The sequence below is a fragment of the Hippocampus comes genome, unplaced genomic scaffold (assembly GCF_001891065.2).
Source record: "Hippocampus comes isolate QL1 unplaced genomic scaffold, H_comes_QL1_v1.1 scaffold155, whole genome shotgun sequence".
In the NCBI taxonomy this organism is placed as follows: domain Eukaryota; kingdom Metazoa; phylum Chordata; class Actinopteri; order Syngnathiformes; family Syngnathidae; genus Hippocampus; species Hippocampus comes.
In genome coordinates, this window is record NW_017804967.1 from 1,775,508 (window position 1) to 1,792,351 (window position 16,844).

At 42.0% G+C, this 16,844-nt stretch overlaps 1 protein-coding gene across 5 annotated transcripts in view; it reads right to left on the reverse strand.

Annotated features, from left to right (window-relative positions):
- dmxl1 (Dmx like 1) overlaps positions 1 to 16,394 on the reverse strand; it is a 38,099-nt gene extending 21,705 nt beyond the window's left edge. For 2 of the 5 annotated variants that reach the window (XM_019887094.1, XM_019887067.1), the window contains exons 1-19: positions 16,008 to 16,394; positions 13,978 to 14,132; positions 13,229 to 13,354; positions 11,453 to 11,530; positions 10,658 to 10,736; positions 10,450 to 10,576; positions 10,201 to 10,267; positions 9,894 to 10,078; positions 8,516 to 8,702; positions 7,042 to 7,198; positions 6,447 to 6,623; positions 6,084 to 6,322; positions 4,827 to 5,520; positions 4,213 to 4,334; positions 3,944 to 4,033; positions 3,459 to 3,564; positions 3,239 to 3,358; positions 2,174 to 2,395; positions 332 to 1,560 (exon numbers count right to left, since the gene is read on the reverse strand). In XM_019887094.1, the coding sequence (XP_019742653.1) occupies positions 332 to 1,560; positions 2,174 to 2,395; positions 3,239 to 3,358; positions 3,459 to 3,564; positions 3,944 to 4,033; positions 4,213 to 4,334; positions 4,827 to 5,520; positions 6,084 to 6,322; positions 6,447 to 6,623; positions 7,042 to 7,198; positions 8,516 to 8,702; positions 9,894 to 10,078; positions 10,201 to 10,267; positions 10,450 to 10,576; positions 10,658 to 10,736; positions 11,453 to 11,530; positions 13,229 to 13,354; positions 13,978 to 14,064 (4,092 nt within the window). In that variant the 5' untranslated portion in view covers positions 14,065 to 14,132; positions 16,008 to 16,394. The remainder of the gene's footprint in view (positions 1 to 331; positions 1,561 to 2,173; positions 2,396 to 3,238; positions 3,359 to 3,458; positions 3,565 to 3,943; positions 4,034 to 4,212; positions 4,335 to 4,826; positions 5,521 to 6,083; positions 6,323 to 6,446; positions 6,624 to 7,041; positions 7,199 to 8,515; positions 8,703 to 9,893; positions 10,079 to 10,200; positions 10,268 to 10,449; positions 10,577 to 10,657; positions 10,737 to 11,452; positions 11,531 to 13,228; positions 13,355 to 13,977; positions 14,133 to 16,007) is intronic. The other 3 variants (XM_019887081.1, XM_019887075.1, XM_019887086.1) reach the window with 3 other exon arrangements.
- Between the last annotated feature and the right edge of the window lie 450 nt (positions 16,395 to 16,844).

Consider the following 16,844-nt stretch of genomic DNA (forward strand, 5'->3'; position numbering starts at 1 on the left):
TTCATTGATCTCATACTTATATATATTTTTCTTAACTAAATGTACCATTGTTCATTAACTTATTCAGTACCAGCCAATTGTGGACCAAGTCTGAAAAGACGCTTAAGAACGTCTTTGGGAGTGAATGAGTTAAAGTCATTTAGCACTCAACAAACACGAAAATCTAGAAATGCAAGGTCATAACGTATTGGACCATATATAGGTAATTTATACTTTTATTAAACCTTAAAAACAATTTAATACATTTATCAAACTTGAGGAAGGTGATTTTAATATGAAAATACCCAATATGAGCAATAAAACCAATGCATTGACGATGCAATATACTCACTTTTCCTAGATCCATGAGTTCCAGTAATTGTACCGGGTGGTACTGTGGCAGTGTGGGAAAGAGCTGGTGAGCTGCTTCAAAGAGTCCAGAATCTTCCATCTCCAAGGGAAGGTCATAGACCGTTCTCTTTCCGCTGAGCTTCTGAGCCAGGCTCATCATTGACCTTGTGAGGGCTTTTTTAGGAGGGGCCAGTAAAGAAGTGGGAGGCCCAAGGGTGAGCCCATCTTCTTGGCTTTGTCTCACGGCTGAGACAATGGAGGACACACTGCTGCAGATGTCTGTGTCCTGGGGAATGGCAGCATTGGGCTTGGGGGGTGCTGGGGGCTGCCATTGGGAGTAGACGTGCATCTCACAGTCCATACCTACTACCAAGATACCATCACGCACCCAGGAGAGGGAGACTGGGATGGGTGGTGAGCCTTCAACAGAAGAGATGAGGTCAACAGATCGAAGCACAACCAGGCGGGACAAGCTTTGATCTCGGCTGCCATCAGATGTCAGGCAAAGTTCAGGAGGCTTTCCAGACAGACGTCCAAACATATAAATCTTTGTCCCTATGCCGACAGTCAAAACATGTGACCCATCCTCTTGGGACACCCAGTCTAAGTGAACCAAACTCTTATGAGTAGAACCAAGGCAGTGTTCATTGGGCAAAGTCAAGTCTGGAGATGTGGTGCTGTTAGGATCTGTTTTATCCAAGACAATAGTTTGTTCTAGAATCCATTGTGAACCACCTGTGGATTCACACTGGAAGATGCCAATGTAGACCAGCTGGTCTCTGGCGCTTGCTAAGGAAAGGCCCGGAGACACATTTGGGCTGTGCTGCACAGTCACGGTAGGAGTGACGTGATGGCTGATGTTGTTGCGGTACAAATAAGGTGAAGAAGCCAGGGTAGGAGGGAAAGTCATCAGCGTGTGAGAGCTTAGCTGAGGTGTCAAGTTCAGAGGTGTGTCTGGCGTCGTCTGCCTGTAGGCGACTGCCATTCGTCCGGCGTGACAGCAGCTGACCTGAACGGGACGACCTGGGACGCTCACAGCACTGCAGTTAGGAAGCCTCTCTTCCACTAGAAGAGGCCACTCCTCCCACTGATACACCAGCTTGGCATTACCGCAAGTCTCGGATGCCATGGCGTTACACCGCCAGAAGCGCACCTTTCCGTCAGAACAGGAAGTCGCAATGAGGTATGGCACACGGCCAGCTGGCAGGGAACATGAAGCACTGAGATGACCTAACGAGAGAGACAAGACAATAAGTTCAATCAGTCATGTAGCAATCTTAACTGAGCCCTGCAGCGAAAAGCCACAAAACGAGAGCAAACCTCCACGCTCAAAATGGTTCATAAATGGCTATCATTAAACTGTACGAATACCACAAACTACCAACCCAACAGGTTAATATTAATTTCAAACTTACAACATCCCTCTTAAAAATAAACTGATTAAAAATGATTTGACACAATTAAAACTAAAATAATACAGGTAAAAAATAAAAAATTAAAAATCATCCCAAGTGGGCGTGTACATGGAAAAGACTCAACAAACCAGGCTCCTCTCTGACATATGAAGTTTGTCTCTCAGTCGAGATATGACACAATCACAACATACTTCCTTGGACAAACAACTGTACTACTTCCCTATTCATATAGGGCTTTGGTGCCATCTTGTGGCATTTTTGGGGTATTTCATAAAGTGCACAAAAACCCTCAATAATTGAGTTTTTCAGCAAATGACAGTTTACAAAATGCTAATATTTGAATTTGTGAATAGTGAAGTGCAGATGTGTGCTCTACTGTGAGTGCACAATGAATTTGTCACTGGCTTTACAAGTATGCATTCGCTCACCTGCTGAGGGTGTAACGCTGATGGCCTCCACCCCGGCTGGCAGAGGCAATTCTTGGCTGTACAGACGCTGGGTCGTGAGGCCGAGGCGACACGCGCTCTGCAGATTGGATGTGCAGGGTTTACTCTTCTGAATTATTGGCGAACTGAAGGGATCAAAGTTAAACTGAGAGTGGTTGATTGAAGCAGCTGTGGGGGTGTCTCGTGGGGAGAAAGTCTCATCTGCTGGTGCGAAAACAGTAAAAAGTCAAACTAACTTTGTGATCAAACCTTTCTCAGACATACAGCACACTTGTCTGAATCTATTAAAGGGCGCGAACCAAAATACAGAGTGCCCCAAAAAAATGTAACATCATTTGACTTATGAATGTCTAAATGTCCTCGGCAAAATATCAACTTCATGTTTAAACTGAATCAGGTTTTATAACCTAGTTCACAAAGCTTCACAGAGGGTCAATTTTCACACTGCTTAACATGATGCATGCTTTCCTTTCAGCCTTCCTCTTTGAAGTTGTTGTGCCATCTCTTAACCTGCATTCCGATACCGTCGTGTATATTTATTTAATATCCTCACAAGTGTAATCCTGCACACTCTTGTTTAACTGTGTTTGAGCATATTCCAACACACAAAAATGTCTTTTCATTGCCATTAAATAAGTCAGAAATTAAATGTGAATTTAACATTCCACTTTCTTCTTACCCATTTTGTTCAAATTTGAAATTATGTAATGAGATTATGAAATTATGTGCAATTGTTTGGAACCCCCTGTGCATAAATTCAAACCTTAACAATATTTGTAATATAGTAGATGATTTTACTTTATTATTTTCCCCAAACTGGTCCTGATTAACAGAGGTGGAAAGTAAATAAAAATGGAAAAAAGTAATTATCCCGATGTAATTATACATATTTTTCCAGTTTTGTCAGTATTTCTGACTGAAGTACGGGGTTTGTTTTGATCATAGTGAAAAATATGGGTTCCTTGTAAAACAGGATGACAGCAAAAGCTTATAACCTATTGAAACATATGCCTTAGAAGAGTCTGGATAAAAGTAGACAGCACATACCCATGGTGACAGGTTTAGCCGCGAGATGAAGATGCCACATCTGTAGGAGGGACTGGCCACTTGGGGTTAATTCAACAACTACAAGAAAAAAACTTGCAGCGAAGGTGGGCTTGTTCTGGGCTGCGGGGAGTACAGAGAATATTAATACACTGCATCCAGAGATAAGGACCTGCTGTTAAAAAAATAATAATCCCTGTGATATATTAACTTTTATTTATACCAGAACAATGCGATGAATCCGTCATTTCCTGCGAACTGTCAGGTCTCTCACTGCCGAGTATTAGATCCTCTTCAAAAACATGCAGGAGCTGTGTCTCCTTTCCCTGCTGGAGAGGACAAAAGCAGCCATTCAAACACAGACACTTGATGTCAGGCTTCATCTGCTGTGCAGCAGATCCACACTGACACATAATGTGTTATTGTTACATACACATAAATGCAAAGAGGCTTCAGTATATTCAGGGCATTTTGTTGTTGTTTTTCTTCATGGTTGACCTTCTGCAGAGAATCAAAGTTTACGACTGATTGTCTGATGCCGCAAAATAGACTGGCAAATCAAAATGTCTATGTTCGCACAAAGACCTTTGCAATAACATGAATATCTATCAACTTAATATGCTTTTTTCTTTTCCGTGTGCAAAACTTGTTTTCTTCCTCTACTCTATTAATACTAATCTCCCCCAAAATGCAACAATGTATACTTACAAAGTCAGTCACAGCGTCCAGCTCAATGATACACCCTGGTTTCGCTGTTGACTGCTGACTGACGATGTTGAACACCTCGCCAACATACTTCTGCAGTAAAGTGGACACAAATGAAGCGGCAAGAATTCCCAACAGCAACAATAAAGTATCTCAATGTTGCTGTGGTGAGGTCCAATGGGAGACATAGATCAGATTTGTGTACTTGAAATTGCATTAGTGATATTGACGAGACTCTGTGGAGTATGAAGTGGGAATGGTGGCAAACTTACTGATATCTCAGGATTGGAGAGCTCGCTGAGGAGTTTCTTGGCTTCAATAACGGCCTGATAAAGCCTGAGTGAGTGGCCGTCACTTGCGACGAAGCAGGCGCTGGGAGAGTTACAGTAAGCGCCTGGCAGCAGAGAGAGTATTACATGTCTTTATTTGAAATGCTATCTTTCACAGCTGCCATCATCTTCCAATGGAAGGTGCAGAGTGTATCATTCAGATCCTCTGCAGGGCATGGGAAGGCCAAAAGTAAGGTCATGGATTTACTTTTCTGTATATGAGACGACATTTCAACGATGACTGAGGCTGGGGGGTAAAATCTCAGTCCTTACTTCCAAATAATTTGTTTATTTTAACAGATGTCAACAGGCTGTTATCATAAATGCCCTGGTAACATTATGTATTTGCTAAATCTATGCTTAAAAAAGTCCATGCGGTTACTTTTAGTTTTAGCATATAAAAATAACATGAGCAAATGTCATCGACTGGGTGGAATAGCTTAACATCAAAAGCAAGTAAAGGTACATTTAGGTACTTGGCAGTGAAAAAAAGTATGGTAAAAGTACTGCGGACTAATCCTGAACAAATCCAAGTTATGAAATAAAAATGGCCATACCTAAACAGCTGCTGGGGATGAGTGTGGGCAGCCAGGCTACATTAGCAAAAGCTGAGGCATGAAGAGAATTTATCCGAGCCAACTCAGACACTCCGCCGGACAAGGACAGCGGCCCCACGGGGTCGACCCTCCACAAAATCAGCTCACTGTAGATCGCATTTGGATCCTGCGAAACGCTGCCCAAGGACAACCGGCTGGGCCGTGAGCCGTGGGAACCAGAGAAGACCTCTGGCAGGGCGAGGATGCTGTCCACCTCAGGGGTCCTCAATGCATTGTGGTGTGAGGTGGTGAGGAGCAGAGGCAGCAGAGAGTGGCAGGCCAGGTCGTTTAGGTGGAACCGGTGGCCGCAGTACCTTGACTTGTGAGACACGCTGAGCACCGTGGAGAAAGCAGAGTCTTCCGCAAAACTCACACCCCACTGGTTGAGGGAGCCGTCATCATGCTTGGATATCATAAGCACGTTGGGGGTGAAAATGCTCAACCGAAGACTGCTGCATGGTGCCACTTTCACTTGACGGCCATAACTAATAAGCGCAGATTTGGTTTGGGGCAACGTGTTCCCAGGTGGTCGTTGTCTCCCATGTTGGATGGCCAAATCTACGTTCTTGTTGCAAGCATACATGACCACACTGTGACTGAGAGAGATGGCATCCCCTGCAGGAAAAGCCACAGGGATACGGGACACAAAAGACACCTGGGAGAAAGACAAGGACACCATATTACCAAATAAAACTTGTGACTCAGTTAGCATTGACAGCAGCTTAGTCATATTTATGATAATAACAAAGCCGACCGAAAGTCTTACTGACATTATTTCTGAATTCTTGAATGAAAAATGAATCAAAAGAAGTGAATGGTAATGTTATGAAGACTGAAAAGAGATGCCTTTCTTCGACAAAATGACTAACAGTGTGCACCAAAATAATATCTACGAATTAAAAGTTGGCATTCGGAATGGCATCTTTTGTGAGTGACAGCTATAAATTGAAGATATGCAGATTTCACATCTAACTCAAATGCATCAAGGGTATTTGATGTGACTCATATAATTAGGAATGCAATCATCTGAATGTGTGGATTAAAAACTATGAGAAGAGGGGTGCTATTTTAGATGTCAGCTCATTTAACACCTTGATTGAGGGGATTATTTTTATGGGCTACAGAATTGATACGCAATGAATTAAAAGGTGATTGAACGTGTCAGTTTGCAATACGAGCGTGCACATGACTGGAATGCTAATGCGGCCTGGCAAGTACCTGAGCTTGTCGAAACATTCGGGGATGATATTCATCCAGCCAATCCACATTCCAGACCAACAGGGAGCCGTCCGTTGGATGGATGCTGAACAGCATGTCTGCCCCTTTGTTCCACTCGTCCAAAAGCACATCCACTTGGTGCTCCATTGCTGCTAGGGGGAGCTCTGCGACATCGGGTCCTTGAGGGCCACTTGGTCTGCTGGTTACTTCATCTTCAGAGTTCTCCTCATTATTGGAATCTGGAGAATGGATGAAGACCAAACACAACACAAAAGAAAAAGCAGACCAACAATTTTAAACCGAGTATGACAAGCTTTCAGATGTATGCTGCTTTAAATGGAGTTTCGTAATATAGGTTTGTACCTTCCTGAGGGCAATCGTTTTGTTGCTCCAGGCTGCTGCGAAACTGCTGCAGGAAGACTTCCATAGCTAACGTGAAGTGAAGCTCTTTGTTGTTGAGCCAGTGGACGGTGAAAAGACCTCCGGGTTCTGCATCCTCCCCAGCACTCAGGGATGATATGGAGGGGAGCAGTGGAATGTCTGCATTTGAGGAAAATGTTCACACAGTATAAAGAAGGGGGAAAAAAAAAACAAAATCTGTCATGCAGAAAAAAACAACTTTCAGAAGTGTTCAGTATAATTTGAAGACTACTCAAGCATAATACAAGCATCACTTTCAGGTCATGAAAACCTATTCTACTACTAAGTTGCCCGCCCCCCACCCAAAAAAAAACAATTACTTCAAGGCACAAGTCACATTCCACAAGGCAAATCAGAGAGACCGCAATCTCATCTACTTATACAGCTTTTAATATACAAAAAAAAGTAATAAATAATGGCCTCTGATAAAGTAGGAGAGCCATGTTTGAAACGACTAACAAAATTAGAAACATTCATTACATGCACCAACAGGAAAGTGGCCAGATTCAGCTTGTGACGTGGATGTGACGAGTCCAACCTGTTGCAGGGTTGATGCTGGCCGCTATGTGAAAGTGACAGAGCGCGTTGGCGTGGGGAAGGTTGCTGCTGCTCTTCTTGTGGTTGTAGTGTCGGCTTTGGTTGTGGGACAGGCCGCCAGTGTGTGAGGGCTGTGGGGCATCCGGATAAAAAGGAGGCTGAAAAACAAAATATATCATTGGAACGAGTCTGAAGATTTAAAAAGCGTTAAGTTGTGAACAAGTAATTAATAATTAAAAGAGGTATGAAGCAACATGAGTTCATCTTGCCTCTTGTCAAGACGGACACGTTAAATCTTCTTTAGAGATAATGTAAATAATGAATAGACTATTAAGAATAGAATTGATAATGTTATCAAGCCATTCAAATAATTTCACAATGAGAAACTTCTTGTAAAGGTCTGAGTGCAAGTGAATTGATTATTAGTTTAAGAAAACATGAAATACTCCCGACTTGAAGGATCACATACTGTAGTGACAATAAATAAAGTTCTCAAACAAACTTTTTCTAGTTTTGCTTTGCAAGCTAAGATCGTTCACTTCACTGGAGAAGAAGTTACATCGATCCCTGGATCCTTCCGCCGGTTCAAATTTTAATAACTAATTTCACAGACGTATGCTCAAAGACAGTGCTCAAGGCAAAGTTGAGGACTGTGCACATCTCTCTCTCATATTTAAATTCATGTCATATTCCAAATTATTTCAAAAATACATCATTGTCCTAGGCAACAGTAGAAGTAAACGCTTTCATAGTCAGAAAGAACTACTATTTCATGGAAATCGCATATTGAAGGTTGATCAGCATGGGTTTAAAAGATGTTTTTCCCCTCCAATTTCAAGGGGTGTCAATTATATGCAGATGTTTCAGCGAGCCGGCCCAGTCCCCACCTGGGGGTCTCCTGTATTTCACTTTTGTGTTTTGTGAATCCAATAACATACAAGCCTCCCTTTGGAATTCAACTACTAAAATAAAATTATTTTCCCAACATATTAACATTTATCGAGATCAATCAGTATTCCTGAATGAAATTGCTGTTTAAAATTAAATAAAAACTGAAAACAGCACAAAAACAGCAACAACCAAAACACTGGCAGTAACTAATAATGCGCATAGGAGGTGTCGAATTGAGCGAGTTAATTATTTGGGGCCTGGCATCTATGGGGTCACCAACCTATTTAAAGCTCAAAGTTAATTCTTGGGTATGGATTAATACTAAGGGCTACAAGTAGGGAACAGATGAGTATGAATATGCAACACTTTATTTCAAAAAATCTCAACCAATGTTCACCTTTTCAAATGATCACTTCTACAGCACTCCTAGGAAATCCTAATGTTCCATCAATAGTTGGCTATTTTTAGAACAAGCCAGCGGGCGACTAAATTGTGCCCGCGGACATCACGTTGGTGACCCCTGTGAAGGAGAGCTGCTATTTGTAGAAATATGACAGCCTGAACACCTTAATATTGTTGCTTACTTCCTGGAGTGTCCCTGCTTGTGATCTCCCATTGCAAATCCTGGAAGAGCTTGCAGATCTCTGAATGTCACTTTGTTGGTTACCATGGTGGCCCGATAGGAGGGTGTTCCCCGGCAACAGTGTCTCGGCCCAGAGCCGACACACACTGTCCTTACAGCTGGTGAGCAGGACATTACACACTGAACCGCTGTCAGGAGAAAGGAAAGGTCAAGTCACGAAAAAAGGTCCGTGGGGTAAAGGTCAAGTGCTTCTCAGGAGAGGACAATACAATCACAAGGTTTTGGAGCTCCGTTAACATCGCTACATTTTCAATAACGCTTGTTCTCATTCAGGGTTTCACCGCCGGACAATTAAGTGTTCTCAATAAAGCTAACATGTATTATTTTGGAATATGCGAGAAAGCCAATCGAATGTGATCTTCATAGTTAAATATCAACAAAAGGGTGGATAGTTTCATTTAATTATTTCATTTCAGTCGATATCATTTTAGTCTTCTTATACAGCGATTGACCTCTCGACATTTGTTGAAGTACATTCACATTTTAGTTAAAACATTGCTTGTATACACACACACACACACACACACACACACACACACCAATCTCCCTGAAATGCTCAAGGCTGAGGATAATCAAGCCTAACCAAAAAACTCGCGTCATGTGCTTGTTGTGTTTGGTTTGTTCCTGCTATATCTGCATCTCTAAACAGCTGAGTGAGGCGCAGGTTACTGTTGTCAAGGCTAACTGGCTGTTGGCCACTGGCACGACATAGGTGACAAAGGCCATTGCAAATCCTCCCTTTGGGCCCTCAATTGTTGGTTTACAACAGAAGGAGAAGTGACTCGATTCAAGTGTTAGGTTTGTTCGGTAGCACTCAATTTTCTCACGAGCAAATTGTGTGGAATGAATTAAATGAATTGTTCACTGTCACATCCAGGAATGCAACTTGTGGCAGAATGCTGCAGTGCTCAAAAGAAGAAATGACAAATACTCTGCTCGGGGGATGTGCTGGGCTCTTCAGGGAGTCAATACATGATTTGGACACAAAAATGGGAACACGAGATATTTATGTATGAAATTTCAGTCTGTTTCGCCATCAACGTCAAAATGGACCGCCGGAGGTACGCTTCAAGTAACAAACAGATCCCAGCTTTATAAGTCGCCATATGCGACGCACTAGAAAAAGCTAAACACACAGTACGTCCAGTAAAACTGGCTTTAAACGATGGTAGGTGAAACTTCTGTTGTTTCAGCCAGAGCTACATTGCGAAATATAAACAGGCTTGTGTTGAACTGTGGAGGTTTCCATTACACGTACATCAGCATAAAATGAGGATTGTAAAAAAAAAAAAAAAAAGCCATGTCTGTAGTTTGCGTACCGTGGCATGTACTTGCTGGTCTTCCTCCAGGAAAAGCCAATAACAGAACGCGGATGGGCCAGGTACACAAAGGAAAAGGCTATCTCTCCCTGGGAGTTGACACTGGATTCTGAAGGTGTGAAAAGTCTGAAACTTCCAGACTTCCACTTATTAGTGCTGTACCACACCTTCACAAGACAGTCATCCTGGAGGAAAAAAAAAAAGACGAATACAGGACCTATGTTGGTTTTAATTCAAAAACAATATCAATTCAACCACAATCAATTTCTGACTAATCATCAATCAAATCAGGGGAAATCTCATTCACCTGGCCAGCGGTAGCAAAGAATTCTCCATCAGGAGAAAACTTCATTAAACTGACTGGAGAGGCCGTCCTGTTGACAAAGTTACAGTTTGAAACGTCTGAAAAAATGCTAAATATGAATTTAGCACAATATAGTCCATGTAACCCCGAGCAGAAATGGCAGTACTAGCGCTGAACACATTTTATTCATTCATTCATATTAAGGAAACAGTGCCATAGAAACAACATAATTAAACGTCATCCATGACTTACTTGCTTTGCCAGATACACTTCCAAGCACAGTGACAGTCTCTTATTTCTGCCCGCTGTCCTCCTTCAGCGTCATCATCAAAATGAGACCACAACTGCAGGCAAGTGGAGCCTGTTAAAAGCATGCTGCCTGCACAGATAAAAGAGAAGCACGCAGTCAGAATCGACAATGTCTTTTATGTAAACCGTGATCTTTTGTCGCCACACGTACCTTTGGGGTGCCATGCCAGGTTACGCACCACAGACTGCAAAACAAACTGGCCAGTCTTCTGCCATTGACAGTTCAACTTCTGTGTGCAAACAGAGGCTAATATTAGCAGGTACACACACACACATATGTGATCGGGCCACACTGCAACAGCTAAAGCTGTAATAGCCGGGAAGAAACTGCAATGAGAGAGGTGCTTCGCAAGACAATCCTTCCTCGCAATCCAGCAACACTTCTGCATGGCTTGCACAACAGGACTGGTTGATGAAACAATGCTACTGAGGCATTGTTTGATTGCTTTTTTCACTGGGGTTGAATATCCATCCAGCCATCTTCTGAGCCGCTTATCTTCAGGGTCGCGGGCATGCTGGATCCTATTCCAGCTGTCTTCGGGTAGTTGGCGGGGTACATGCTGAACTGGTTGCCAGCCAATCGCAGGGCACACATAGACAAACAAAGATTTGCGCTCACACTCACACCTCGGGACAATTTGGAGAGCTCAATTAACCAATCATGCATGTTTTTGGAATGTGGGAGGAAACCGGCGTACCCGGAGAAAACCCACACAGTCACATGCAACACAACATGCAAACTCCACACAGGAGTCTGGAATCGAACCCTGCACCTCTGCACTGTCAGGCGTACATGATTGTGCTGCTCTGGGATATAATAGTAGAATAATAAAGGAGCATAATATATCTGATGAATGTAACACTTGCTGGGGCTTTGTCAAGTCATTTCCATGACTTGAAGAGAGCTTTGATGGAAATGTCACAATATAATAAAACGGGTACTCACTGTCAGTGATGTGTCTTTTTGATCGGGATGCTGAACTGGCTCAAAAATGCATACGATGCTTCCATAGGAAGCTGCAATCTGCCAGTAGACAAAAATGACGTTAGTAAAAGGTATGAAGGACAGCCAGAAGACTTAGACAGCAAATTACCGATGCTAATTATACAACGAAGAAAATACAAAATAAATAGAAAGAGCATTCTAACCACATGGTTTGTTGGATATACAGTACTGTATACATTTCCAGACAACAAAGCGCACCAGATTTCAAGTGGGAAATGAGGAGGGATGTTGCAGACACAGATTCATTGCATGACAAAGCCTGAATATATACCAGGCCGCAAGTTAAAAATACCTCAAGCCTATAAAAAGCCAAAATTGAGTCGGCCCTGCAATGTCTACCATGCAAACTTCTCCTTAATGATTCATTCAGGAATACATGAGCTTTCCACGGTTTACAATATTCACCAGACCTAATAGGTGGCATTTCTTTCAGCAAAAAGCACAATAAACAACTTATTATTAAAGCACAGGGCTCTGTTCAAGCACGCTGTCTCTCTAACGGTGTGATTACGAAGCCCAGCAGTGTCAATTGCGGCATAAATACATGTAAAGTGCCGTGCATGAATGCTCACACGGATATCTGCACAGTGATCTTTTATCATGATTTTGATCAATAATTTGCCCACGGTGAAATCACTTTTACTCCCAATTATAATTATGTGTTTTGAAAACATCTTGTTCCGTCTCTGTAGTTGTGCTCTTTATTCACGTTGTTTGTGTTGTATTGCGAATGAAAATGAACGGGCGCTGGACCTGTTTGGCAACATAAAAAGAAAGAGACCTGTAAGCCCCACAGGCCAATGGAATCGGATTTAGGATCATGAGGTGACTGATAAAAGGCTGTGTAAGCATTTTGAATGAATGAACTCTTTATTTCCAACATGGATAAGAATGACAAAAGAAAAGAACTTCCGTATTTTCCGGCAAATATAGTTGGTGTATGACTGCCGGCTGCCACCTTCTTTAGTACGTTAAAGAAGCATGACATAGAAGGTGGCAGTAATGCACCCAAATTATTTGCCAACCGCCAAAATACATCAAAAGAAGAAATAAGGAAGTAGTCGCGGCAACTAATTAGTGACGTTTCACTAGTTTAGCATGCGGCTTCCACCACGACAAGGAAGGACAAAGTCATATGTGGGTCTCATTTTAAAAATGGGTTGAGGTGTCACAATCAGGATGTGCGTAGCCAATTTACAGAGAAAGAAGTCCTACTATAAAAAGAACAAAGTCATAATATTTTTAGAAAAGTCTAAATATGAGACATAGGAAAAAAACATCCCATCTCTACAAGAAAGCGGCTGTAATGCTACAGCAGTTCTCTTCTTTTGAATATTTTTGAGTGGAAAAAAACAAAACAAACACAATCGAATATTCAACAGTCTTCTTGAATTTGGCCCTGCATAATATTGACTCCTTAAAAATTTTATAAGCGTGGATTCACTGGAAATTTTAGCTGTGCAGGGATACACAGCTCCCATTGTTTTGTGCCCCCTGCCCCCTTAAATAACCAAGGCATATGACAAACAATGTGACCGCCAGGAGCACTGATGTGATGGAACTAATGCCATTATTCTGAAAAAGTCGAGTAAAATGTCAGTATGTCCCCTTAGTTACATATACAGTAATTGCCAGTTGTGTGTTTTGAAAATGTGAGGCAGAAACAATCCATCATTGAAAGCAATAAAAATGAAATTACCGGGAAGCTGACCCTACCTGCCCTCCCTGCAGTGAGCAGTCGACACATCCCACCTGGATATTTCCATGTTTGGCCCCTGGGATGATCTGCACTCGTTCAAAGTCACTGCCCAAAATGACCACGTCACAACCAGAAGCATAAGCCTGTCAAGACATTTTTAAGCCGAGAAGTGAGAGGAAAACATGACCACGAGGTCAAACAGATAAAATCAGCCTTGACATTCATTGTCACTGCGTTTCCTACCGAAATATGAGCCACAAAGTCAAGTGAGCAACTGCATTATACAAATCGTCAACCTAGTTAACCTTGCGATACAAGAGTTAAGATAAAACTGTATGCCCAGTTTAAAACATATAAAACTTTCGGCCGTCATGGGGAAATGCTTTTGCACCAGAATGTAACAGTTAATCTAGAAGACCACAACTGTTTTTTTTTTAAATTACTTTTGATGAGAAAAACACAGGCTTACACTAGCCCGTCACAGTTGTTGCAACATCATCTCGCAAGATGGCAAATGTTTGCATTTTTACGCCTCTAAAAACTGTTGTCATCCAAATGCAGGGCTGAGATAAGAGTTTTTGTCGACCCGGCCAGCTATTAATCTTGTAACTAAGGACCTATCAGCCATCACCCCTTGGACCAACTGTAATTGCCCGTTAGCCAAAGTGTAGCTGTACATAAGAATATTACTGAATTGAAAATGCCACCGTCACTTTGCCAACCAGAGTGCCTTGGAGAGAAATATGTAAAAACTGCTGTAACTTACCGTGAATGGTACGTTGTTGATGCTCCCTACAGAGAAACAATTGTCCCCGGGGTTAACCGCCCCTGTGAGGACCTGATGAAGATTCATGACCCTGGTGAATGCTCCTTCCTCCTACTTTTTCCCAACAGTCTTCATCTTCTTCTGTGGCCAAAAATGTGATGCAGCCAGGCCCGAAGGGAGAGAGGAAAGGAGGGAACGATGAAGCGTGATGACATAAACAGAGAATGTTTTTTGTAACCGTCAAAAAATGAGCACATCATCCACTGGTCCAAGTCACAGAGAGGGAACATATTTTATCCCGGTTAGGAAGTATACAGTTCTATGCACCCACCCCACAGTCGCACTGACAAAAAATTGTGGCGCCACCATTGTTTAAGTTGCCCATCCCTGAGACAGATGGATGCTATGTTGGCTCTGTGTGCTGAGCTGTAAATGAAGTGAAAGAAGAAAGTAATCCTGATCGGTGCAATCATATTACTTGGCAAAGGAAAATAAGTACAGCATTCCCTTAGCTCAAAGGTGCCCAAGTCTGGTCCTCGAGAGCGCCTATCAAACCTGTTCTAGATGTCTCCCTCCTCCAACGTACCTTATTCAAACCATCAGCTCATCAGCAAGCTTTGCAGACGCCTGATAACGATCCTGAACATTTGAATCAGCTGTGCAGGAGACATCTAGAACAGATTGGATGGGGTCTCTCGAGGACCGGACTTGGTCACCCCTGCATTTAACTTCTTTAGTGTACTCTGTGCTCACCCTTGCCTCAGCAGCCATGCTTTGTATGAAACAATCTTTAAACTGCCGCTTACTTTGGTGTTAGGAATCCTGGGGGTCCACATACTGTGGGCAGGTGGGAGCAAATGTGTTTGTGTCTTTTCTCATTTGTTTTGTGAAGCACTGTGTGTTGTATGAAAGTATGAAAGGTGCTATATAAATAATGGTTTGATTTGATTTTAAGAGCCAAAATTTTATGATGGATGAATGAAAGATGGAAATGACCTTTCTGCTTACTCTGGTGCAAGCATAATTTCATGTCATTTGATGTTGATTAATGGTGTAGTGTACACATAGCCCATGAACTTAAAGAAAAATGAAATATTCCACAATTTATAAAATATGTTGTTTTCTTGTATTGTATACATTTTAATTGCATCTACAATATGTATCATCATATCATAAAACTATACTCAAAAACAGAAGTGAAAGAGAAATAGTGAAGCAGAGGAATGCTTAATTTTTTTGGAAGCTGGCTATGATATCCCCTCTTAAAACATGCAATGCAACGGATCACAAGATGAGGCCCGCCATCTTAGTGAAGACCACAACTAATGTCAGAGGTGTATTTTTAATAGTTTGTTTTTAGTTGCTTAAATCGGTCAGTAGCGCAAAAAAAGTTTGAGGACCGCTGCGTGAAAAATTACAATGTTGTCATTGATTAATCAACTTCAACTGATCTTCCATCACATTATGGTAAAGTACAAAAAATCGTAGTCGGTCCATAGTGCACATTACTAGTCAAAAGTATGAACACACTTGTTCATGCTCTTGAATAAGAAACCAAGTGAAAATATTTAACCAGTAGTCTATACTTTTGTGACATGTTTCTAATGAAAAATTCCGACCTTTGCTAAATAAAAGTTGGAGAAATACTGTATTAGGTAGAGTACTTAATGAAATGTCCACTCGGTGGATATTGGACACAGTTTTCCCGTTTGAATGAAAAGCGATAACACTGTTTTACAAATAACAGTAGCAACAATTCTGCTGGACGAAGCGAGAATAGAGGGTCAATTGCACGCGTCCTACTTCCTGTGCTGTTGCCACACACGTGACAAGTTGGCAGCACATAAGAAACAAGGGCACAACAGCGCATTTAATGTTGTCTTCACAGCCATTCAGTCTTTGTGCAATTAGGCTTCAGTACTTGTCTTCGGACTTGTACTGCATCGTGTCAACTCGGCTGTCAAGTTTACCGAGCCACCGTCATTAATAACCATAGGCTCGTTATAAACTAATTAGTTACTTGGACTCACCTTGTGTCTCACTTTCCGACAATGTTCCGCTGATGTTAGCCCCACTGTCAATGCCTCCTCGCCTGGGCAGCTTTGGAATTAAGGTCGAGTTTCCCTGTCCAAGCAAGAGGTTCGAACTGGTACCGATTCGGTCCACTCACTTAGCTAGCCTTAGCGGACTAGCCCCTGTAAGCTCTCGTTTACTGCTAACCGTAACAAAGGCAGCTTTACAGCACATCTGACACATATTCAGCTTTCGAAAAGCCCCGGTTGCCTCAAATGCTGCTACTTCTCCAACGCTAAACCACAAGGAGCTTGCCTCCTAAATGTTAGCAAATAGAAAGCTTCATCAGATGAGGCTATGTTGAAGATGCGTCATGATAGCGACCGTGTCGGCGTAGTGCATCATGGGACTTGTAGTTGTATTTGCAAGGCCGCGAGGACCGGTTCGCCAGTAATTACTCTACTGTTCTTAGCTGACTCACATTGCGTTGCACCTCCGTGTTTACACATTTACTTGTGTAAACAAATAGCTAAAATGTCAACTAAAAAGAAATGTCACTCATATCCGTAATCTTTAGGATGAATTTATATAAGATTTAACCCCCGCCCCTACGGATAAACATTTTAATATTTAACTATGCTTTGCAAACTATAAGTAATGTGCATACTTACAATACAATACAATACATCCTGATTTATATAGCGCTTTCACAACAATAAAGTACAAGTTTTTAGTTGCCTTTCTGGACCAGGAGCCGGCCGAAGTACATCGTTTAAGGTAAGGATGCATGCAAAGTGTTTGCAGATATATACATAGGTAAATTGAAAGCAAGCATAAAATATGTAGTCCTAATA